The sequence below is a fragment of the Artibeus jamaicensis genome, unplaced genomic scaffold (assembly GCF_021234435.1).
Source record: "Artibeus jamaicensis isolate MK-2021 breed Jamaican fruit bat unplaced genomic scaffold, CSHL_Jam_final scaffold_1964, whole genome shotgun sequence".
In the NCBI taxonomy this organism is placed as follows: domain Eukaryota; kingdom Metazoa; phylum Chordata; class Mammalia; order Chiroptera; family Phyllostomidae; genus Artibeus; species Artibeus jamaicensis.
Genome location: NW_026522030.1, coordinates 21,876,914 through 21,900,279, shown reverse-complemented (window position 1 = coordinate 21,900,279; position 23,366 = coordinate 21,876,914). Strand labels below are relative to the sequence as shown.

At 44.3% G+C, this 23,366-nt stretch overlaps 2 protein-coding genes across 6 annotated transcripts in view; one reads left to right on the top strand and one right to left on the bottom strand.

The window, feature by feature from the left end:
• Positions 1–23,366, top strand: part of PHF24 (PHD finger protein 24) — a 205,117-nt gene that overhangs the window by 87,588 nt on the left and 94,163 nt on the right. Inside the window, exon 1 of one of the 5 annotated variants that reach the window (XM_053656466.1) lies at positions 6,098–6,186. The exons of the other annotated variants lie outside the window; for them this stretch is intronic. The gene's annotated coding sequence lies outside the window, so the exon portion shown is untranslated. Of the gene's footprint in view, positions 1–6,097; positions 6,187–23,366 lie in introns of those variants that run through there. 5 annotated transcript variants of the gene reach the window in all.
• Positions 12,246–17,855, bottom strand: LOC119053859 (protein FAM205A-like). Its single transcript, XM_037151655.2, has 4 exons — positions 17,712–17,855; positions 16,817–16,862; positions 16,245–16,305; positions 12,246–16,059 (listed from the first exon to the last, which is right to left on the bottom strand). The coding sequence occupies exons 1-4, from the start codon at positions 17,853–17,855 to the stop codon at positions 12,246–12,248; spliced, it is 4,065 nt and encodes a 1,354-aa protein (XP_037007550.2).

Here is a 23,366-nt window from a genome sequence, read left to right as displayed (position 1 = left end):
TCTGCATTTGCTGCCATGGGGAGGGTGGCCCAGTTATGGAGGGCACAATCCCAGAGTGATGTCTGTGTTACTACAATTGGAATTGCCTTAGTGGAAAGACCATTTGGGTACATAAAGGAACCCCAGGAGCCTGCACAGTGGGGATGAACCCCCACGGAGGACCCCTATATAAAGGACAACCTTAGAATGTGCCCTAGAACTATTTGGAAGGAACCTCTGCTGGAAGGTGGGGATCCTGCCATGTGATCTAGGCCTCCAATAACTTCAATATGCTGGCCTCCCCTCGGACTCAGTGGGCCCTAATTCGTGTCCCTCCAATGCAGTCAAAGTGTGGGGAAGGAGGGACATTGTGGGACTGATGTTTTTGTCCATTGGCCCTCATCATGATTTTTATTGTAACTGGTAGCCCAGTTGGCTACCAGTTACAATTTAAAAAGCTGGATGTTAGTGGAGGCAGGAACTTCTATAAAAGCATAGGGCACAAGGAAGAGGAGGACCAGTGAGGCCTCTGAAGCAAAGATAGCAGACTGAGGGCTCCGGGCCTGACCAAGCAGAGTAAGCAGCAGGGTAAGGTGGAATAATTAATGCAGGCAGGTCCTGAAAGAGAAATTCCTTTGAAGGAAGGAAGAGAAGATATTGTAGGTTTACTGGGCATCGATGTGCTTGGCATGAGACTAGCTATGTTTAAACACAAAAATCTTACTATAGCCTTGTGAAATTATCTTCTGAGGGATAATTAAACTGAGATTCAGACTAAATAACTTGAAAGGCTATGAAGGTTTTAATCATGAAACCTGTTTTTTCAGATTTTATTTGGGAAGAAATATCAAAGACAGGCAGAAGGGAGAATGTATGTTTGCCTAAGTTTAAGAGCTAGAACCATAAAACTCTTAGAAGAAAACAGGGGAAAATCTTCATGCCCTTAGATTTGCTAATGGTTCTTTAAGTATAACACCAAAAGCACAGGCAACAAAATAAATGAATAAATACATTGACTTCATCAAAATTTAAAACTTTTGTGTATCAAAGGACACTATCAAGAGAGTGGAAAGACAACTGATGGGATGAAAAAAATATTTGCAAATTATATATCTGATAAGGGATTAGTATTCAGTATTTATAAAGAACTCCTACAACAAAAAACACCTGATTAAAAAATGGGGAAAGGATGTGAGTAGGCATTTATTCAAAGAAGATATACAAATGGCCAACCGGCACATGAGAAGATGCTCAACACCATTAGGGAAATGCAAATCAATAGCAAAATGAGAATCAAAATATTACTTCACACCCATACATGGCCATTGGCAAAAAAAAAAAAAAAGAAGTGTTTGCAAGGAGAAATTGATTGAAACCCTAGTGCAGTGCTGGTGGGAATGTAAAATGGTGTAGCTACTGTGGAAAATGTTTTGTGGTTCCTCAAAATTAAAAAGAATTTCTGTATGACCTAGCAAATGTACTCTGAGGTACATATTCAAAAGAAATGTGATGTGGTATGGAAGCAGGCTAAATTCCAAACTTTGGTAGGTCTCTTGTGTGGTCGGAGAAATCTTCCACATCTGTTATGTTGGTTACCTATCATCATCCCTGCTAACCTCAACGCACCACTGAGGCTCTGTCTCTGAGGGAGCACAGTGGTTGTGATGAGCTCATTATTACATAGTTTCTGGAGGTGCATTCTCAGCTCTCTCTGACCCACTTTGAACTAGAGAGAGGGTATTGACACTGTGATCTGAACACCCTTTGTTTCCCCAGTCATCTTTGCAACATTTCTTCAAGGAAGACTTATTGAACACTTGCCTTATGTAAAGCAGTGGAATTATCCTGGTTGTTTCTCCTCCCTGAACTCAAAGAAAATCTGGAGCTCCTTTCTCTCCTTGTGAAACCCACTGACTTGGGTTGCTTTCCCCTTTCCCTTTTCAGAGGTTTCTTTTGCTTTATTACTGCCATGTTCTACAAGATCACTGTTAGTTAAATTTTGGGGGCCTTTTACAAATATCTGTCACTCCCTTATCAAGAATCAAATGAAAGCGTATAAGGGTAAATTTACATTTAACATGAAGGATAAGGTGGTTCTAGCTCATTAGGAGGGCTGCAGAGTCTTCACACCTATGTATCTTTGTAGAATGAGCTGAAGGAGAGGAGTTCCCTTAGATGCCTTTTCCTTCCCTAGCTCACACTGTGGAACAGCCTCCACTTGCCCTTGTAAATCAACCCACTGCATTTTTAGCAGGTGCTCTGCAGAGAATGAGTGTGTGTCTTGGACACTCACAAAGTGCATGCTGCCCACAAATGCCTTATTGCCCGACACACTTCTCTCATCTTTATGGCTGCAGCAGTGTCTTAATTTTCTGTTACTGTGTAACAAATGACCACAAATGTCACAGTGATTTAAAACAACACACAATTTATTATCTCACAGTCTCTGTGGGTCAGGAGACCAGCTTGGTCCTCTGCTTATGGTCTCATGTAATCAAGGTATTGGCTGGGTTGTGTTCTCATCTGGAGGCTTGACTGAAGAAGAATCTTCCAAACTCACTCAGGTTGCTGGCAGAATTAATTTCTTTGCAGGACCAAGGGCCCTGTCTTCTTGCTGAATATCAGCTGGAGGCAACCCTCAGCATCTAAAGGCTACGCACAGTTTCTAGAGGCCAATTGCAGCTCTTTGCCAATTCTGCTTTTCCAACATGGCTGCTTCATCAAGCCAGAGAGGAGAGTTTTTAGGATGATTATACTAGGGGACAGTCTGTAATGTAATGTAATGTAATGTAATGTAATGTAATGTAATGTGTGCATGGGAGTGACATCCCATCACTTTTGCCTCGTTTTGTTGATTAGAATGAAATCCCAGGTCTGCCTGCACTCAAGAAGATAAGGTTACACAAAACATGAACACCAGGAGGTAGAAATCATGGGGGAGAGGCCATCTCCACAGACAGTACCAAGGAAGAGTTGAAGTTGTCATCTCTTCTCATTCTTCCATTTCAGTCAGCCAAGTGGGCCTATTCTTCTTTCTTGTTCTCACCCTTATCTACCAGCACCTGCTCCCGGAAGTCTTCTCCATGCCCTTCTCAAGTTACCAGATTCTTCAGCACTCACATCGTCCCTGCCATGCTATCTTCTATATCTTTTTTTCCTTGATAAGGAAACAGAAAACCCAATTCTACCTGCCAGTTAAAGAGTAAACATGAAGCATAATCCATGCGGTTTGTGTTCATTGATTTCCTTTTTAACCTGAGTGTCCCTCCTCGATTTCTTTCGGCACAGGGAGAGCCTGCTTTCTTTTCTCACCAGCCATCTATTTTTACCCATTGCTAGTTACTGTTGGGAGAGACAACCTGCCATGGGCCTCATGCATCCCTATATGTTCTTACTAGTATGTCAAGAATGTAAGGTTATGACTGTTTCCCAGTCCGTTTCTCAGAATTGTATTTGCAACAAGCAACCTTGACAGATAATGTAATACATCCCCCTAGACAAAGATCAGGCTTGCTTCTTACTGTAAGAGCAGTGAAACCCCAAACCTCAGCATTCCTGTTCTGTAACAGCCTGCTGCGTGTGCAGGCATCTCTCACAGATCCTGTGCCACCCTCGTGGCACTTGGTGTAACTGGTGTAAAAATCACACCAAGGCTTTTGCTAAGGCAGTGCTGTAATGAAGTCCTTTATATTTGACCCAGGAGTCTGCCAGCATTCATCAAACAGTAACAAGATAACTTGTTAACTTAAAATAAATAGAGTTCAATACAGACTCTGCAGAGTTCTCGGCAGTTACTACCACTTGTTTTTCTAGAAGTTAAAGCTGATTTTATTCATTTTTACAGCACCTTGCATGTATATCTTGGAGCCCACAACCCTGAACTGAGCCCCTCTGTTGGTGCTACAGCCAAGCTAAATGCAGACTTCAGAGAACGGGACACAGAGACTCAGGTGGCTACACCTCTGAGATGTGACTGTCCACCCAGTCTTGTGGTGGAGGCATGGCTTGGTGAGCTCTAGAGAGAGCCCAGGAAGTATTAGAGTCTCTGGAGTAACAGAGGAGTGCTTCACTGGAGGGCCTGGTGCCTGGGGTGAGGGTGAGGGAGGTACACACGGCTGACTTAGCTCTGAGTGAGTGCAGAATGAACACACCTACCACAGGTTGAGATCCTGAAGGTAGGGAGAGGAGGTATGCTAATTCACCCCTACTCACCCCTAGTATCTGAAGGCCCACTACCTCTTAGGACAGGCACCGGGGCCAGGCTCTGGGGGAGCAGCCCTAGGAGCGGTGTCGCAAGAGTCTGGAAAAGCCCACATTGGGAAGTGGTCACTTTCCCTTTGGCCTCAGACCGTCGGCCCATTTGCTTGGCCAGGTGGGGGGCTTCCAGGGCAACAGATGCTCCCAGCTTGGCAGGCAGAAGCTGGGCAGGGGTATGGCAGGAATTTTGGCTCAGAGTCTGGGCTAGTCCTGGAACAGGGCTTGGGGTGGGCTGGACCACTGCAGGCTAACAAAGGTCAAAGGGCTGGGCGCCTTGGTGCTCCTTGGTTCCCAGATGAGCCTTGAACTCTCCAGGGACAAGCTACTCTGATACTGTGCAGCTGTTACTGAAGGAGCCTCTGAATTCCTGAAGCACAAACGATCCATACCTTCCTAAGCGTGTGATATTTGTGTGCCTAGAGTGGTTGAAGATACTAGCCATTGTATAGCCACCTGGGTTAGGGTTAGGGTTAGAGTTCTCCTTAGATTAGCATTGATGCGGTGGTTTCAGTGGAAAGTGGTAAGCATAAAGCCATGTAAAGATTATTGGGGGCCCTGGCTGGCGTAGCTCAGTTGATTGAGCGTGGTCCTGCGAACCACACGATCGCGGTTTGATTCCCAGTCAGGGCACATGCCTAGGCTGCAGGCCAGTTCCCAGCAGGGGACTCATGAGAGGCAACCATACACTGATGTTTCTCTCCTTCTCTCCTTCCCTTCCTCTCTAAAGATAAATAAATAGAATATTTTAAAAAAAGATTATTGGGGTAACACCCACCAGCATCACCGTGACAGGGTGTGTCTATCTGGCTTACTCTTTCCTGAGAGGCTGGGTCTGCTGTGTCAGAGGGGCTGGGGGATAAGGGCTCTGCAGTAAACTGGGGACACTCGGGGATGAAGATGGATGTGTAGGTGAAGGATCGGGCTGCTGGAGAGGACAGAGACTCAGCTGCTGACCTTGACATTTTTTTAAAAGCACACAGCCAAGTTGTTGAGACCCGGGGTATGCATGTGAATCCAAGACTGTCCTTTAAATTAAAGGGCAGGCAATGGGGCAGAAATGAGAAACTGGAGTTTAGAGGAAGGATAAACAGTTCCGCTCTGAGGTGGCCGAGGAGGATTTGTACAGGAGAGCAGCTTTGAAGGATGGATTTGGACCGTGTTTGTGTTTGTGGGTCTGCAAGATGGGCTGTGCAGTTGGCATGTGTGCAAGGCTGTCTTAGTGTCTGCATGTGCGCTGGTGCCTGCTTGAGCACGTCTACCTCAGGGCACTCCTGCGTCTGTGTAGGTGTGTTTCCTGGACATGTCTCTTGTAACTCTAAACTAGTTTCTGTGTGGCATTGTTGAACTTGTGCCTTTCTGTTTATGCATCTGCGTGGCTGGGGGTCTGTGTCCAAGTGTCTCTGGCTATGAGATTCAGCCTGGCCTCTCACTTTCCCCTGCCCTTTCCCCTGATGCACCCCAGCTGGAGTGCTATTTATACAAATAGCTTTTCGTCTGGATTCCCATGGTCCTGCTGTCTGCTTAAGGCCTTGCCCCGATGGAAAGCCCCCAATATGCTCCTTGCCTGGCCATGGACCCAGAGGAGTTATAGTGCAGGAAAGGAACAAGGCAGGAAAGGCAGCCAGTTGGCAACACCCACCCTCCTTCTGGAAAGAGGTCTGTGTCTGGCCCATTCCCAGGCCCCCTATTGCTTCCCCATGCTCTGTCATCCAGACCAAGTATTCAGGGTCCTGGCCTCACTGTCTCTGGGGATCTGGGGCTTTGTGTTCCCCAGCATCTTATATTGTGTTCATTCCTCCATTCTCACTTGGACTCAAGGTTATTCTCCCTTCTTTCCTCTCTCTGCAGGGGACATAGGAACCATTCTTGTCCTTCATTCTCTGACAGCCCTGGCCTATGCCATTGTCACCTGTGCCCCAGTGGAACACTACACTAGGCTATGGATGGCTGGTAAGGAGCCGGGGCCCAGCCCCTCTCACATGGTGCAGAAAGCAGTGTCTCCATAGGGTTTATCCCTGTGCTCATTCTGTGTTTGTTGCCCTCCCAGTATGAACAATGGTGAGCAGGTACAAAAAGGAATCAGATGTGGTCTCTACCCTCTATCTTCAGTGTTTAACAGAAGGAGTAATTTAGTGGAGAAGCCACTGTCCTCCACTGCAGGTGGTCAGTTGCCTGTAATTTTCTCTGTAGAATTCTGTAGTGCCCTGTGCAGAGGTCAAGGGAAGGGCTTCAGGAGGACAGAGCCATTCACCATGATGATACCTCAGAGGGCCAGAGGCGAACTCCAGTGTTTCCAAGCAAGCATGGATGTATTCCTAGCACCCGCCACCCATTCTGCAGTAGTAAATTCGAGTTTTGGCCTTCCTTCTGGGTTTTTTTTCTTCTGAATTTCTCTCTTTTGAGCCTAAATGACCTAGTGAGCAGGGTTTGTGCTAGAGTTTGGGATGGGATGATCAAAACTTCATCCCTGAAAAGCCTATGTAAATCACAGACTCTGATCATGTCTTCTCTCAGCTCTTGACTTTGCTGAGAATTGAGAATCCTGAAGGTCTTGATTCTACCTCATCTTTCTGCTCCCAGCTGTTTGTTACTGGACTTAGCAGCAGGAGCCAGTACTGATATGTGGTACGTAGGTTTTTCTGTGTCTTAAATTAGGATGTGTGCACATTAACCTCTGCTTCCCCCCTAATGCTGCTGTGACCTTTCTGTGTCATTCCCTTCATTCTGGGCCTCCATGTCATGTCCTTGTTCTGTGGCCCTTTGCCCAACTCCCACCAGGCAGGGAGGATATGCCTGTCACAAGACCTTCTATGATCTTTGGGGATACTTTAGGAGAAAACACCTGTGCCTTCTTGTAGAGGCCACACTAGGGGCCAGGCCCCCATCCCTCAGGCACAGAATCACTACCATTCAGAGGAGGACACATTCCTGCCTCTTCCCATCCTGGCTTTTCTGCATCTGCTAGCAATGAACACGTTGTACCAAGTGGGGTCCTAGCAGAGGAAGGGAGTCCTGCCACCACCTCCTCCTCATCTGATGGAATGTTGAGTCATCCTGGATTTCCTGAGGAATCAGTGAGTCAGGGGCATCCTACAGTCCCCCCACCAGATCATAAGGAAGTGACAGTACTTCCCATGCTTCCTCAACTCTTGGCCCCTCTGCGGTGGATCAGATGTTGGGAATGCAGTGGTGCCACCTTCTGAGAAATATGAGGTGTCCAAAACAGAGATCCATACTATTCACTCAGGGCAGCCACTCTGTCTTTCTGCTTCCCAGTTTCCCCCCCCAAAAACTCCATTGTCTCTTGCTGAACACTAGGATGCCACACCTGCCCTCTTTCTGTGCCTGTAGGCTCTGTGCATCTAGAACTTCTCTGCAATCTCTCCTGAGGCTCCAGTCTTCCAAGAACACCTGCTTCACATTTGTGATCAACTTCAACCATTTTTTTATGCCTACCTGGGCTCTCAATTTGACATACACTCCTTAAGCCTAATAGCAGTCTACTATAGTGACTTCTAGAATTCATTTCCACCTCTGGCTTTTGGTTTTTATTCTCCATTTCTCTCCCACAGTCATGGTCTCTTCCCAGATTTTCTCACACCCTTTTTTGTTTTTGTCCACACTCTCTTTCTACTTACCAGCAGCAAAGTGTCTGTGCTTTTAGCCAAGGCCACCCCTGAACTGGGCCTTCGCTTCCACCCCTTATCTCTACACCACGTTGCTCTAGCAGTTCTTGCCTTGCTCTCCTGCATCACCAGTTTATTCCTCCTGTCTGCATAATTTTCAGCAACATTCAATGTTCTATGTCTGTCCACTTAAAAAAACCCTCTCTGGGTCTCATTTTCTCCTACAGCTGTTCTCTCATTTTTATGCACCTCTGTGGAACCAACCTCCTTGAAAGAATTGATTATACTTTTTATCACCAATCACTCTCCTTCCATTCCCTTTGAATTTGTTCCAGTCACACCTACACCTCCCTCATTCACCTGAATCTGTTTTTTTGTTTGTTTTTTTGGGGGGTTTTTTTTGATGCCATGAGTGATCTCCATGTTGCTAAGTCTAATGATTTGGTCAATTCATAACTTTTCATGCATTCTCCTTGCACTACTTTGCTGTCTTAGCTTCCAGTATTTTATATTATTCTAGTTTTCCTCCTTCCTCCCTGGCTCCTCAGTCTCTTCTGCTAACCTCTCCCCCTTTTTCTCTCCTAGTTTCTTAACATTAGACTGTCCCAGAGCCCAGTCCTTAGATCTCTCCTTCATTTACACTCATTCCCTAGGTGATCTAATCTGGTCTCATGAATTTATATGCATCAATCAATCAATCAATCAATCATCTATAGCCAGGACCCTCCCAGAGGACCTTTAGGATTCTGTGGAGGTATAGGCTCTGGAAGAAGCAGGAAGATTACTTATACAATTATTGCAATAATTGTAGCAGCGGAGGAAGTACGAAGAGGTCACGTTCTGAATTCATTTTGAAGGTAAAGACAACAGGATTTTCTGGTGAATTGAACGTGGACTGTTAGAGATAATACACCAAAGATGTTTTGGGCCTGAACAACTGGCAAGAGAGAAGTACCATTAATGGATATGGAAAATACAATAATGGGAACAGGTTTGGTATGTGCAATTGGGTGGTGGGGGAAGATACAGAAAATCAGGGGTTCACTTTTGAGATGACATCCTGGACCTCCAAGCGTGTATGTTGAATTAGACAATTTGGACACATGAGACTGTCTACCCCATGAGATAAGGATCTTCATAGAGGCAAGGCCTGTGTCTTGGTGACTGCTGTTTCTGGCACAGTTCCTGGAACATAGTAAATACTCAGATATTTTAATTATTGAATACAAGATGCCTCTGAAGGTCATTGTTACTGTGGCTGTTTTATGTGACCCTGGGGTTCTCCTCATCAGCTGATACTTCCTCCTGTGGAAGGACCCCACACACCATAGCTCTCATCACACTGATATAGTGACTGATCTGCCTCCTCAGTCCAGACTTTGGACTCAAGTACTATTAAGGTATTACTATATGCCAGCCTATTTTAAACCCCGGTATACAAGCATTACAGTAATTATTCTAGAAAGAAAGAATGAGAAAATTATGGTAACTCTAAGTAGAGGCATTAAAAAATAGAAGATAGGGGACAACTTGAGATATATCAAAATTGGAACCTAGTGACTGACTTGATGTATGGTCTGAGCAAAACAGTGGATGTATAGTGATATCCTTTCCTGACATCAGAAAACAGTTTGATGGGGTAGAGGGTGTTTGGAAATTTTGAATTAATTTGCATTGTCTTTGGAGCAATATGGAGCACCCCCCCCCCCCCCCCGTTACTGGCCCTACAGATGGAACTCAGAAGAAAGACAGGCAGAGAGAAGTGGCTTTGGGAACCAGTACATTAATAGTAATTGAGGTTTGGGTTATGGATGTTCAGTTATCTCGTTTCCCCAGATGAAGAAATTAGGACTCAGAAATGTTAAGTAACTTGTCAAATGTCAGGGATAGGATTCTAACTCTGATGATTTTTTCCATATTTCATTCTGTGATTTTGACTTTAAAATCTGCATTCTCTCCAAGGGTCACACATTTGGCCTGAAAATCATAGAAACACAGGCTTGAGGATTTGGTAATGTTTTTCTTGCACTGTAGTTTTGCTGTCCTTTGTTCATGCTTATCATCTTTCTCTGAAATCATTCTCTGGACACTTCAGCCAGAAGCTTCCTTCTAAAGATGACCCAAATCTTTTACTCATACTTAAGCTTACATTGAGTGGAATAAGCACAGCCTTGAGCTGTTCTGCCGTGGCCTCCCTGAGGGTCCGGGGTTCCAGTATTCCTTTCAGGGAGACTAATACCTGACCCAGTCCAGTTGAAGACAGGATGGGGCCCACTTCATGGTTCTTCAGGAGATCAAGGGAATATGAATATAATGTTTACCGTTAAGATCCACTCTGCAGCTGGGGCTAGTGAAGCTACTACTGGTGGTGGCAGATTACCTATTTGGTGATGGTTCTGGAGGTTGGGGGTGGGAGTATAGGCCAACTGAACAGAAAGCAGGGAAGAACTCTAGCTTTGTCTCAGTATGACAGGTTATTTGAGAGAGCTCCTAAAACAGGTCTGAATTAGGAACTTCATTGAGTCTGTGTGTGAGGGAGTATGTAGACAAGATATAATTTGGGGAGGGGCTTACATTTCTTACAAGCTGCTTATAGATTTCAGCTTGCCTCTTAGCCTTTCTCTTGGGTTTTACCATTTCATATCAAGGGTTTCAGAGAATTTCACAATATAGTTCATTAATGATAAACATTTCTCTGAAAAAGGAAATTTGAATATTCTCAGAGAGACAGGCAAGGGGGGCACAGTCTCACTTTTGTTCTGAGCAGATGATCTTGTTACAGGCTCATGTGTACCATTCAAGTCTAGATTCCCAGCCACTTTCTGTGTCTGGTTAATGGAACAAGACACTTTTTTAAAGCCTTTCAAGTTTTCTTTTGACAGTCAAGGTGAATAGTTCTGGTGCTTTCTGAAATGTGGCAGGACATTAATGAAGAAATGAGAAAGGATGACAGGAACCAAGGACTAGAGTTGGCAAGCTTATATGATGCAGTCTTTGGTTCGGGAAAGGACAAAAGTCACCCTCATAGGGGAAGGCACCAGGTAGATCCTGGGAGGGGATACAGCAGATTAAGTTCAACACCATATAATATACATGATATGCATTAAAAAAATAAATATATATATATATATATATATATATATATATATATATATATATATATTCAGGGAGGTATGGCTGATGGAAAAGAACTGGAGAAGGATCCCAGCTATAGGTGGTGTAGAAATGAGACACAACAGTAAGTCCAGGTACAAGCTGCTGATGGTAACTTGATAAACCCAGATCATTTAGAAAAACCCCTTCTGTTTGTGGTTCTTTCCCAGAACTCACTTCCCTTTATCACACTATAGACAAGCATACTCAAGCCCAGATTTAATTAATTCCCCCCAAAGCATGTGGGCCTTGGGTTGGCTTCCTGGCTCTAGGTTCTTTTCAGTACAAATCAAATTTGCTCTGTTCCCTTACATGCTCTAGTCAAGAACATGCCAGTATCTGTCCCAAATACTCAGACCTCTGTCTGTCTATAAGCACCATTCTCTGCTTGCCCTTAGGGATGGGAAACATGCCCCTGTCCATATGCTGCTGTGATCTTCTTTCCAGGACTCATTTGTTCTATGCAGATGATACGTGGCACAGAGGCAAGAGAGCTGCTGCAGCCTCCAAAATGAGTCCTCCAGAGAGATTTAATCAATAACCAAGAAAGAGCAAAGAGGGGGAGATTCCATCATTTGCTTTGACCTACCATCACATTAGCTATGTGCTTTTAATAAACACAAAGCACTCTGTCAAGACTGGACCACTGTGGCACTGTTCTAAAAAGCTCCTCTCCAGATGTGGTCATATATAGAAGTCATTAATGAATTTTGCCTGCATATTACTGGCTACTCTTTATTGTCAGTACTATCCTCATGACCACGTTGCTCCTCTGAGCCCAATGATACCATGGAAAGCCCAGGTAGAATTCAAGTCTGACCTTTCCCTTCAATGCACAAGGGTCTTAGAGAAGGGCCTTAGACAGGGCACTTCCTTCTCTGCTCAAGTCCCTGTATCCACTGTCCAGGGAGGGGCTGGGAGGACTTGGTGTGAAATGCTGACGGTGCCTAAGTGTGGGTTAAAGCTTGTTCCCTAGATAGGAAGGACATATTAGCCTCCCTCATGCCTCCCCTTAACATATCACAGTGGAGAGAAGGAGCAGAGAGACAAATCTTTGCTTAGACATATAGCTGTATTTTGGGTGGCACTCTGTCCCACCTTCACATCAATAAAAATGACAGTAGCAGTCTTCTTCAAGGGAAGCAGACACTGAGGCGCCTAGAACGTTTTTTGATTGTGCTGGGTCCTCTTGAGCAGGCTAGTATTTCCCTCTGAGATGAGAGTTGAGAGTTAGGGTGGGTTCCCTGGCTGGGTGGCATAAGCCAGTTGGGGACAGTGCCGAGGGCAGTGGCGGGGGTGGCCCAAGCCTGAGGCAGAGTGGAGTGGATTGAAGCAGGAGCGGTGCCGGAGCTTACTGACTGGGGAATGGGAGCCACCCAAGAAGTACAGGCCCATCTGCTTCTCAGTAGGGGGAGATTGGGCCTTGAGGTTCCCTCTTGCCTTCTTCTCTGTCTTAGTGCTGTCCATGGAACTTCTGGCTGGAGCCAGCCTCTTTTCTACATTTTCTTTTCTGGCGTGGGCCATTTTCTCAGCTGCCAGAAACATGGGTTCCTTGAGCCCTTTGCCTTTTTCCTTGTGGTTTATACACTGAACAAAGGACTTCATCCTATTCCTCAAGCCTGAATTTGGAAGCGTGGGCCTCGTGTGACAATGGACAGGCATCACCTGCCTCTGCAAAACCCAACCCTGTGCACTTGCTTTGCACCTGCCTTGCAAAATTAGACCCTGTGATGGCTTATGCTGAATGAGATGGCCCAGGAAAGGATGGCCCTGGGACACCTGGAAACCCACAGGCTGAGCATTCTGAGGGGTCCTTGCTGGTTTGAGGCTGACATTGAGCCTGGTTTGACTGTGTTGCAGGCCATTCTTCTTAGATTTCTCCCCTCCAGGGACTCCTGAAGGTGGCTCTGGGGGTTTGAGCTGAAGGCAATGCTGGGAACTGTTTTGTTGGGGAGCATCAAGGTGCAAGCTATGTGTTCGTCGCCAGGGGCTTTGGGGTGTCCTGTTCAGCAGCATCCCTTCTGGCCTCTGGGCTTCAGCAGAGTGGCTTGTTGCTTTTGCTGAGGAGAGCACAAAGCCTGCATCTCCTTCTCCATGGTCTCCTGCCGATTTGGGTTTCCCTGGGTCCTTTTCCTTTTCAGCCAGCTTGGGGACTTGGGTTGAATACTTGCTCTTGCCAGGGCTTTGGAACTCAGAGCTCCAGGGCTCCTCTAGGCTGGGCTTGTTCACACTGGCCTCCAACTGAACACAAAGCACCTGACCCTCTTTCATGTCTCCACTGGGTTGTGACATCTTGGAGGACCCGTGGGCAGAGGCATGGGGTGCTGCTGTGGAAGTAGGTTGCTTCTGGTTCTGCTGCACTGCCTTTAACTCAAAGGCCAGCTGTCCTTTAAGGTAGAGCCGTTTTGGATCTGGGGCCTGGGGAATGTTTGGTGGGATGGGAAGTTTCTGGAGCAATGCATCTCCTCGGTTGTTTAGACTCCCAAGAGACTCCTGTGTGGATGTGTTCTTTGGGATTACTGCAGTTTGTTTCCTGGACTCCCTAGCCTTTATGGGAATTCCCCATTGTATCTCTAGCATTTTCCTCCTCAGATGGAAATTTAGTTTGGCCAAGATGGACTTCTTGAGGAGGTAGGACTTGGCAGACTCTGTCTGGCTTTCTAGAGTCTCCATCTGAATCATTCCTTCCACTGGCACTTCAGGCTGAATATCATCTGTATTTTCTGCAGAAGTGTGATTGGCACCTTGAAAGCATGGCCCAGGGCTTGGACACTTCTCTTTAGTGTCAGAGGCAGCCCCCACTTCTGGAAATGCAGTCAGAGGTTCTGTCAAGATTTCAACAGGTTCAGGGACCACCTCTGCAATTATAGCTTCAGTAGTTATTGCTGGGGTAATGGCCTTGAAGGGAGCCACATAATAAAGAGGAGGCAGCCCTGACAAGAAGGCCAAATACTTGTGCCGTAAAGTTGTCTTCAGTTTCTCAATGGCTTCCTTGGACAGGGCTAGAAGTAGCTTTGAATGTTCAATGATAGCTTCTGGTGAGGTCTGTTGTTGCTGATCTAGGAATGTCGGCATCCCAGACATAATTTTCTGCTGTAGGTCAGTGTTGGTTGCTGCCTGTAGCTCCAGGGGCTTGCTTTCTGGGATGCAGGTGAAGGTAGCCACCTCGAGACCCCCAGGAAGGATGCACTCACAAGACCTAAATACATGCTCAGGGACCTTGCCCTGGTGAATCTGCCCACATTTGGCATCAATGTGGCTCTTCAGTATTGCTTTGACCTGGTCAAATAAGTGTGGCATGAGGACTCGGTCCTCAAATGTTGATAAAGTGTCACCAGCACCAATGGCTTCTAGAGCTGAGGGGTGGGGACCACTGGCACTGGCTAGGGCTGTGCTGCTCCAGGATGAAGTCTGCTGGTGAGTTGGGGACAGGAGCAACTGGAAGGACTGCTGGATCTTTGGGGGCAGGCCCCAGCGGTGGTGAATCAACTGCCTCTGGAGTTGGAATTCCAGCAGCCTCCGGGCGTGGTCTGGCAAGAGGAGTAGTTCTCTTGTGAAGATGGAGCTGGGCTTTCCTGGCCAGGAAGTTTTCACAGTTTCTGGAGGCTGGGCTGTGTCACCACACTTATATGTCACAGGGTTGTGGGTGTGCAGAGCTCTCTGGAAAACAGCTGGCAAACTGCATTGATGCTGGAGCTGCCTCTGCAGTAGGTGCCACTCTAAGCCTTCACACTGGGCCAGAGTCAGAAATGGGACATTGACTTGAGCTGGTGGATGGTCACATGGCATGACCCAATTTGGGGATGATGGGGGTGAGGGTGGATGTGACTGGGGTGGAGTTTTAGGCAACAGAGGGAGGAAGGAGAGGTCCTTGAGGAGAAAAGGATCCTTCAAGGGGAGCCTGGACAGGCTGCTATTTGTGGAGTGACCTTGAAAGCCCAAGAAGTTGTTAGCCAGGGACTCACTGTGCAGAGAAGGGAGGCCACAGAATAGCTGGCTGTATTTCTGCTGCACATGGCCCACTGAGTCCTCAGCCTGTTGCCCAGGAAGTGGGTAGAGGCCACTCACTTGCACTTTAAGGGCTACAGAGGGCAAGGCCAGAGGCACATGGTTTGGGTTTTGGTGGTAGTGGTGTCTTTGTATTGGGTCTGTAAGAGACCATTGAGAAACCCAGAATGTCTGGGTTGCCTGGCCAGCCATACATGAACGCCAGGTCTGGTAGGAAGTACAGGCAAGCTTCTCAGCCGAGAATCCATAAGTATCATCTTGGATGAAAGAAACTGGTTGGTTATTTAGAGGTTGGTAAAACAATGGTGGGTTTGGCATAAGCTGCCTCAGGGACTCCTCTACCCGTCTGGGCAGCCCCCACCTCTGGAAATGCATCCATTTTTTTACATGTACCTCCAGAAGCCTCAGGACTTCAGGACTGAAGAATGGCAGGTGGGTAGGGAGGACAGTGAGCATAGGTACGGCTATAGGATGTGTCATGGTAGTGATATCTTGGTTCAGGGTCAGCAGAGGGACCTGGGGATACAAGGGCTGCTGACCTTGGTTCCCATTTGCAAGTTCAAGGTTGCTCTTCAATATGTTCTGCTTGGTCATTGGAATCCTAGATTCCTCAAAATTTGAAGAAGACATAGTCACTGGGACCCTGGGACTTTCTGGCACTTGAAACACCTGACATAGCTGTAGGTGGTCAGCCCAGTAATCTTGGATGCAAACTGAATTGGGTGACTGGGCAGCTGACAAGCTTAAGCATTTCTGATCCATTAATTGTGATGCTGAAGCGGTTGTAGGTGAAAGTGAAAGCTCTTGAGAGCATGTGGAATGATGCTCCAGACTGTGCTCGAAAAATAAATTGGAGTTGGACAAAATCTCTAGGGAAGAGAAGCCCTGTGAGGGACCCAGTGAAGTGGGAGATATCAGGGTGTTCTCACCCACCAGCAGCTGCTGGATCTCCAGAGCCATGGTATTGCAGACTTGGCAACAGGTATCTGCACACAGTATCCTCCGCACACTTCCCTCCTGGGGGAGCCAGCTGTGGCTAAGAGAGAAAACATGGCAACAATAATGATGGAGTAACATCTGCCGCTTCTTTGGAAGTAGTGGTCTGGAGATTAGGCCTGCCCTCTATAGTCCTACATGTCCTGGGGCCTTCCCTGCACCCACCCAGTGTTTACTCCTCTAGTCTTGGCTGGAACTAGGACACCACAAAGAGCAACTGATCACCTTTTCATGACAGACAGCAGCTCCCATGGCTTCTCAGCTTCTTTCCAGGAAAGTCTCCTATCTGAGAAACCAGGAGACAGTGTTACATGGAATGAGAGAAGATTTGGGACATCCTATAGAAGCTAAAGGCCTCTGAATGAGAAGAGACTGAAAACCCCAACAGTCAATGCTGTAAGGCACGTCTGGTTACAACTCAACCAGTTACATCAGACCTATCCCATTAGATCTTCACAGCCACACTGTGAGTGAGGCAGGGTCTTCACATGCCTATTTCATGGATAAAAGACTCAGAGATGGAGTGACTACCGCAGGGTTTTATAACTGGTAAATGACACAGTTAAGCCCTTTGCCCTACTTCCTCATTGTTCATTTCCTGCTGTAAGGTGCAGGATTTTTTTTAACATTCCCAGGCTCAGATCCTAGAAATTCTTCTGGGAGAATTTGTCACCTTGGGGAATTGGAACCTTTTGTGGTTAGAGTACCTGCTCCAGGCACCAGAGGTCAAAGAGGGACAAAATTCATGGGACCTTATCCACAGTAGAGGGGAGTCAGAGACAAGACTGGGACTTTACCTCTAGATACTGCATCTCTAGCTTTTTGCCTGAGTGTTTGGTGACGCTGAAAGACAAAAAAGTTGAAGTGTGAAGGTGGGACACCATTTTCATTTTTATACTTCAAACAAGTCTAATATACATTTTTAATACCTTTCTAATTATGTCTGCATTTTAACTTTCATTTCCATACTCCATTTTTTTTCACCCCTACATTTCCCTTCTCTGCTTACTTCTGTTTTGTTTCAAGGCTCTTCCATACTCTATATCTTCCAATTATTTTCAGGAGAAATTCTATGTGAGGTTTATGATGAAACAAGAGGAAGAGTGGAACAAATTAAAGGGTATGTAGATCTAACAGCTCAAGGACCTCTGATAACAAATACCTTAATGGACCACTAGCCAGAAGAATCTTCCTTGTTGGGAAATCTTCTTTTTTTTTCTTTAGATTTTATTTATTTTAGGGAGGGGAAGGGAAGGAGAAAGAGAGGGAGAGAAATATCAATGTGTGGTTGCTTCTCACACACACCCTACTGGGGACCTGGCCCACAACCCTGGCATGTGCTCTGACTGGAAATCAAACTGGTAGTCCTTTGGTTCACAGGCCTGTGCTCAATCCACGGAGCTACACCAGCCAGGGCATTTGAAAGTCTTCTGAGATCCAGTGATGTAGATTCCATTTCGTCTAGGTTTCCACCCAAGGTTGATAGAGAAGTTCTTGATTTTTCAGTTAGAATACATTGCAGGGATAGCTCAGTAAGGAATTATTTCTAGCTTTGAGAAGAAAAGTACCATATCAGAGTAACTAAATGCATGATATAAAAATCAGCAGGAAGAATAAAACAGAGGTTCTGAGGTCTTAAAACTTCTTATCTGAGGCTTAATTAGTTCATCTGTAGTCATAGTGTTTTCCTACCTGGCAGCAGCTCCTTTTAGGTTCCAACCCTAATCCTTGGTAACTCTTTTTCACTTGCCAGATAATTAAGATAATAATGAAGATGGAGCCATAGGTATATAAGGGATGCGTCAAATCCCACAGAACAAAAGCAGGGCTCATCATAATCTAAACCTCATAAGCATGAGGAGACCAACCATCCATATATCTAGGTGGTTAGGATCCTAGTATCTAATATTCCCAATGCTCTGCCTTGTCATCTCCACCTCACAAACAATGGAACCAGGTCACCAGACTGCATCACAAAGCCCTTCTGTTTTACGAGGTAGGTGTAGTGTTCAAGATTTTTATGTCTTATGAAATTCTGTGTTGTAATTCAGTCTGTTGATGAGGGTGTCTTGTTTTCTTCAAGGGTTATAGAGCCAGAGACTAAAGGTGCTCACTCACAGGCAGTGTCTATGCTCCATCTTTGTCTTCACTCTTCATGCCCTGCACCAGTCTGATGGCTTGGCTCTTTCCTTCATGACAATTTCTGGTCACCCACTCCCAGAAAACAGTGTTTAGGGACACAGGATATCTATTGAGAAAGAGAGACAAAAGACTCTCCACCAACATCCCCACTATACTGAAAATGTATCTGAGGAGCTGCACACAAGCTTAGGGAGGGCAGAGTCTGGTTAATGGAGAGCTTTGGTGTCCCAAGCAATGTTGATAGGAAATTAGAGGTACAAACAGGACCATGGCTGATGTGGCAGGGAAAGGCCAAGGTGGTAGTATCTCTAAATGCCTTGAGAGAAGCAGGAAGGAGTGCTTCTCAGTCTGTGTGGCCTTAAACTTGCAGAGGGATGAGAAGAGATTGTAAACACTGTCTTCCATGGAGATACACTAATGAGACTCACAAATGGAGTTATTTTAATAGTTGATTTTCTAGAGTTGTATTTTTTTACCATGTTACAGAACTCTATCTGCTCATGGAGATGGGTTAGTGGCCATGTAACTACCGTATTTTTAGGACTGTAAGATGCACTGGACCATAAGACACACCTAGGTTTTAGAGAAGGAAAATAGGGGAAAAATTTTTGAAGCAAAAAATGCGGTAAAATATTTAATAACCTGTGACTCTGCTCCACCACTGCCCTCCCCTCCACCCACAGTGAGCCAGGTAAACTACATTTGGACTATAAGACTCACCCACCATTTTCCTCCCAAATTTGGGGGTGGTGCGTCTCATAGTCAGAAAAATACAGTAAATGCTGGTCCTGCTGCCTGCCACTTCAAAAGCCATTGAAGGTAGGTACTGATGTAAAGGAAAGTGGTTTTACTCAGGTGCCAGCAACCTGGAAGATGGACTGTTGTTTCAAAGCCCATTGTAGCATCTCAGGCACATGACTAGTTTATATAGGAGAACTGTGGGAAGAGGGGAACTAGGGAATTTCTGGTAATGTGCAGTTTCTCAGCTCCCCTCTTGGGTAGTTTCAATGTTATATCTCGTGTGTGAGTCATCATGTAGTTTCACCACTTCATTTGAAATTTCACTGCTGATATCTTGGACAAGACATGCAAGTAGTGTTTCTGCTGGTTCTGATATGTGTTGCTGATGCTTACCCAATTTCTTGCGGTCAGGGTCATTCCTTGATTAAGCAGGAGCTGCAACTACTGATGTCTATAAATACTTATAAAGAGACTTTTGATATATGTGAATCTTCTATGTTTCTTTGTATAATCTATTCTATAATTACCACCTGATTAGTATGTTATGTTTACTTCAATCACTGTTACAATTCTCCACTGTCAATTCTTTCTTCATATCTTTGGAACTATTGATGTCCTCTTAGTTATCTGGGGGAATGAAAAACTTGAGCCTGTTATAAAGCAAAATCTTGTGAGTTAAAAGAAGATACCTGTTGAAGGTACATTTTTTAGAGGTACCTGTTAAACAAATAACATTTTTTCTGGCGTGGGAAAAGTAAGTCATATCCTCTCTAGATCTCTCTTCATAAACCTTCAATTTGCACAGATTCTGTGAAATGAGAACAATCTACAATTTACATAGTCTCTTTTAGTTTGCTTCTTCTTAACTCATTTAGAAATAGCCAACTTTAGAACAAATTATTTTCTTCTTTTTCTTTAACAAGCGTCTTCATATTTTATACCTTCTACTTTCTTCAACTAATTATAATTCTTTAGATTAATACTTTTGTGAATACATTTCATAACTTCTAGAAATAGATATTTTTCCATTGGCAAACATATTCACATTTTCATGAGACATACTTCAAATAAATTATAAAATATATTTATTAACAGATCCAAGTTCATTTTCTGCAATAAAAAATCAAAGTAGGCAAACTCAGATCAATTAATAATTTTAATATCCTGTTGTTTCAAAATATCTATATATTTAATAATTTTCGCCATATAACCCAGCAAAAGTCCAATGTCCCAAGTCACACAAGACTTTGGAAAACTATATTTAGGTATATTTATAATTATTACTGAAAAACCTTATCAAAAACTTTTCATTTTAGTTACATCTATTTATTGGTTCTTAACAACTTTTTTAAAAAGATTTTTTAAAATTTTATTTATCTTTAGAGCGGAAGGGAAGGAGAGAAGGAGAGAAACATCAATGTATGGTTGCCTCTCATGAGGCCCCCACTGGGAACTGGCCTGCAACCCAGGCATGTGCCCTGACTGGGAATTGAACCGTGATCGTGTGATTCACAGGCCTGCATTCAACCCACTGAGCCACACCAGCCAGGGCTTTTTTTTTTTTTTTAAGATTTTATTTATTTTTAGAGAGAGGGGAAGGGAGGGAGAAAGAGAGGGAGAGAAACATCAATGTATGATTGCCTCGCACATGGCCCTCATTGGGGACCTGGCCTGCAACCCAGGCATGTGCCCTAACTGGGACTTGAACCATCATCCCTTTGGTTGGCAGCCCATGCTCAATCCACTGAGCTACACCAGCCAGGGCTAAGAAAAATCAAGTTCTCTGGGTCAGTTTATTTTTAATTCCTGAAATTTAAGGACATATTTTCTTCTAATGACTTTATATTATGCCAATCAATTCTTTGGGCTAATGATAATTCTGTGTGCATACAGGTTTCCTTGCCTGTTTCTGCCCAGCACCCAATCTGGTTTCACGCTATCTGAGCCACAGTAGGGTCCCCGTAGATCTATGTACCTGCCTTTGTGTGTGTGTTTGCCTCCTGCTGTATATATATGTTGCCTGTTGTCACTCCTGCTGGCCCTGACGCACCAGTTGGGCTCTACCTCTGGGGAAGCAGAGTACATGAGAGGTGATGAGCTGGTGACTGCATATTTTCTAGAATTGAGTTTTAAAGATTTGTTCTCATAAGTCTTTCTGGAACATTTTGATGAAAAGAAACAGGACTAATACTATAATCTCAAACATTTTCTGTTTCTCAGGCATTGATGCAGCATTCATACAACACAGATACACAGAACACATGCTCTCTGGAAGGCAGCAGTAACCACCTAGATTTGTTTTCCTCTCTCCTAATCTCAATGAAAAGTTAGTGTTTCCTTTTCCACCTTTTGAACCCTCTTTGGTTGCTTCCACCCATTCTTCCTTTCAAAGGTTTCTTTTGCTTTGTTTTTTTCCTAATGAAGCCCTCTCACTTCTCAGGAGATTGCTGGTATTTATCTTAGAGTCTTTTCTAAACAGTTTTCACTCTCACATAGAGAATCAAGTGAAAGCAAAAGCTCATCTTTTTATTTGTATTTAACCTAACAGGATGAGACACCTCTGCTTGCAGCCAATTAGGAGGCTGCTCCTTAGGCTTTCTCAGTTATTTATCTTTGTGCCTTCTGATTTCCTCTGTCCATTCTCCCCCTACAGAGCACCTCCTCCTTTGCCCTTATAAATAAGCAAGCTCTCTGCAGGGAAATAGGGCATGCATATACACAAAACCTAAGTTGCCACATATATCTTACTACCTTACAAACACATCTACACAGCCTTTTTGCTGCACAGTACTAAGGAAAGATTCAGGCTGTCATCTGCTTTCATTTTCTCTAGTTCATTTCTCAACTTCTCCTTCAAAGTTGGGTGGCTATTTGGGGTATTTTTGTCATTTGTGAACAAAGAGTTTGATTTCTTCCTTCCCAGTGACTATACCTTTTAGTGTCCTATTACATTTACTAGGACTTCCCCAGCCATTTGATTTTACTTGTTACTGAACAATACCACCTGTTTTTCTGGAAATGATAGCTGATTTTGTTAAGTTCTCAAACATTCCATGGGCAGGTGTTAGATATTTAAGAACATTCACTTTTAACCAAGGTATCTTTTGTATACAGATTTGATCCTTTCCTCCCTTAACCACTAAAGGCTTTGGCCTCATTCCCTACACTGAATTCTGCTGTGTCCTCAAACTTTACTCTCAAAATCAAAGCCACATCAATTCAAAATTACTTGGGATCTTGTTGGGATTTTTGATGTTTTCATTTTAAGGTTCTATTTTACACTGTTTGCCTTTTCAGGGGAAAAAAGTGGCCTAGAAAATGGAGCCATCTCAGGTAAAGAGAATGGAAGTGCTCTTAGAGCCTGTGGTCAGGCTTGGAATGTGTTGGGATTTGGGGGTGTGGATGGGGGTGTTGCAGAAGCAAGTTGTGTTTGTTTGTTTGTTTGCTTCGCTCATGGATGTCAGCTTCAGTTCATTTTAATGAACTCCCAAAAGCACTACAATGACAAGATTAACAGTTAAGATTGTTATCCTTATGGAGAATAATGGTTGTAGCAGGACTACAGTGTATTAGAAGGTGCCTGAGGTAAATTTGCTGATACACTATTAATGAGTCTATTCGCTTACAGAATAATCCTCCTAATTATTTGGTCTTTGTTCAATAATTGTCATGTTGCCCCAAAAAGCCAAAAAGAACCAAATGTATACTAATTTTTCTCTAAGAAATCATTTTTGAAAAGTTAATTTTCAAAAGTTACAAGTATGTTTATATCAGGTCTTTGAACAGTGTTTCTCCATTTTTTTAATATAAAAATCTTATGACTGTTCCCCAAACTTCTAATACAACGTCTGGCAGGGTCTTCCCCAAACTGTTTGAAGAGCTGGTACCTTCTGTGTATTCCTGAGAACCAAGAAGATAGATACTGTAAATCTCTGATGTTTTGTAGTCTGTGTTACCAAAAAAGGTAATGGTTTGTAATATTCACTTTTTAAATATAAATATGCATATTATAATTGTTGATTCAGCCAGTTCACCATTAAAAATCATTTCTCCAGACTTTGTATTCCTATTGAAGTTATTCCCACCTTTAAATCACTAAACAAGGCTCCAGAAAATGTTATTTTAAATACGTCCACAGGTCAGAAAATCAGCCTCTCAAATAGAGTATGGTTTTCTTCAGTCATAGGTACGTTAGTAGCTGCCCATCTCTGCTAGACCTCTCAACCACATGGACTTTTAAGACAAGCTTGAGAATTCTATTCTTACATCACTCCAGCCAAAGGAAATGTTACCTTATACTCCACAATGTTGTCCTTGTCTTTCATAGGTAATTATCTTTAAATCAAAAGACAAAAGTGGGGAGAGGGGAGGGAATTTCATGGGAAAAAGGGAAGGGTTTACAGGAACAAGTATAAAAGACACATGGACAAAGACTAGGGGGGATGGAAATGGGAAGGAGGGGAG

What these genes read in the sequence shown, in the direction of transcription:
- LOC119053859 (XM_037151655.2), bottom strand. Translation starts at nt 17,855, where the DNA reads ATGATGAGCCCTGCTTTTGTTCTGTGGGATTTGACGCATCCCTTATAT. An exon ending in CTAAAAGGAGCTGCTGCCAG is followed by an intron (nt 16,863 to 17,711) that starts GTAGGAAAACAC and finishes TTTGTCTTTCAG; the next exon opens with CGTCACCAAACACTCAGGCA. An exon ending in CTGCTGTCTGTCATGAAAAG is followed by an intron (nt 16,060 to 16,244) that starts GTGATCAGTTGC and finishes TTTCTCTCTTAG; the next exon opens with CCACAGCTGGCTCCCCCAGG.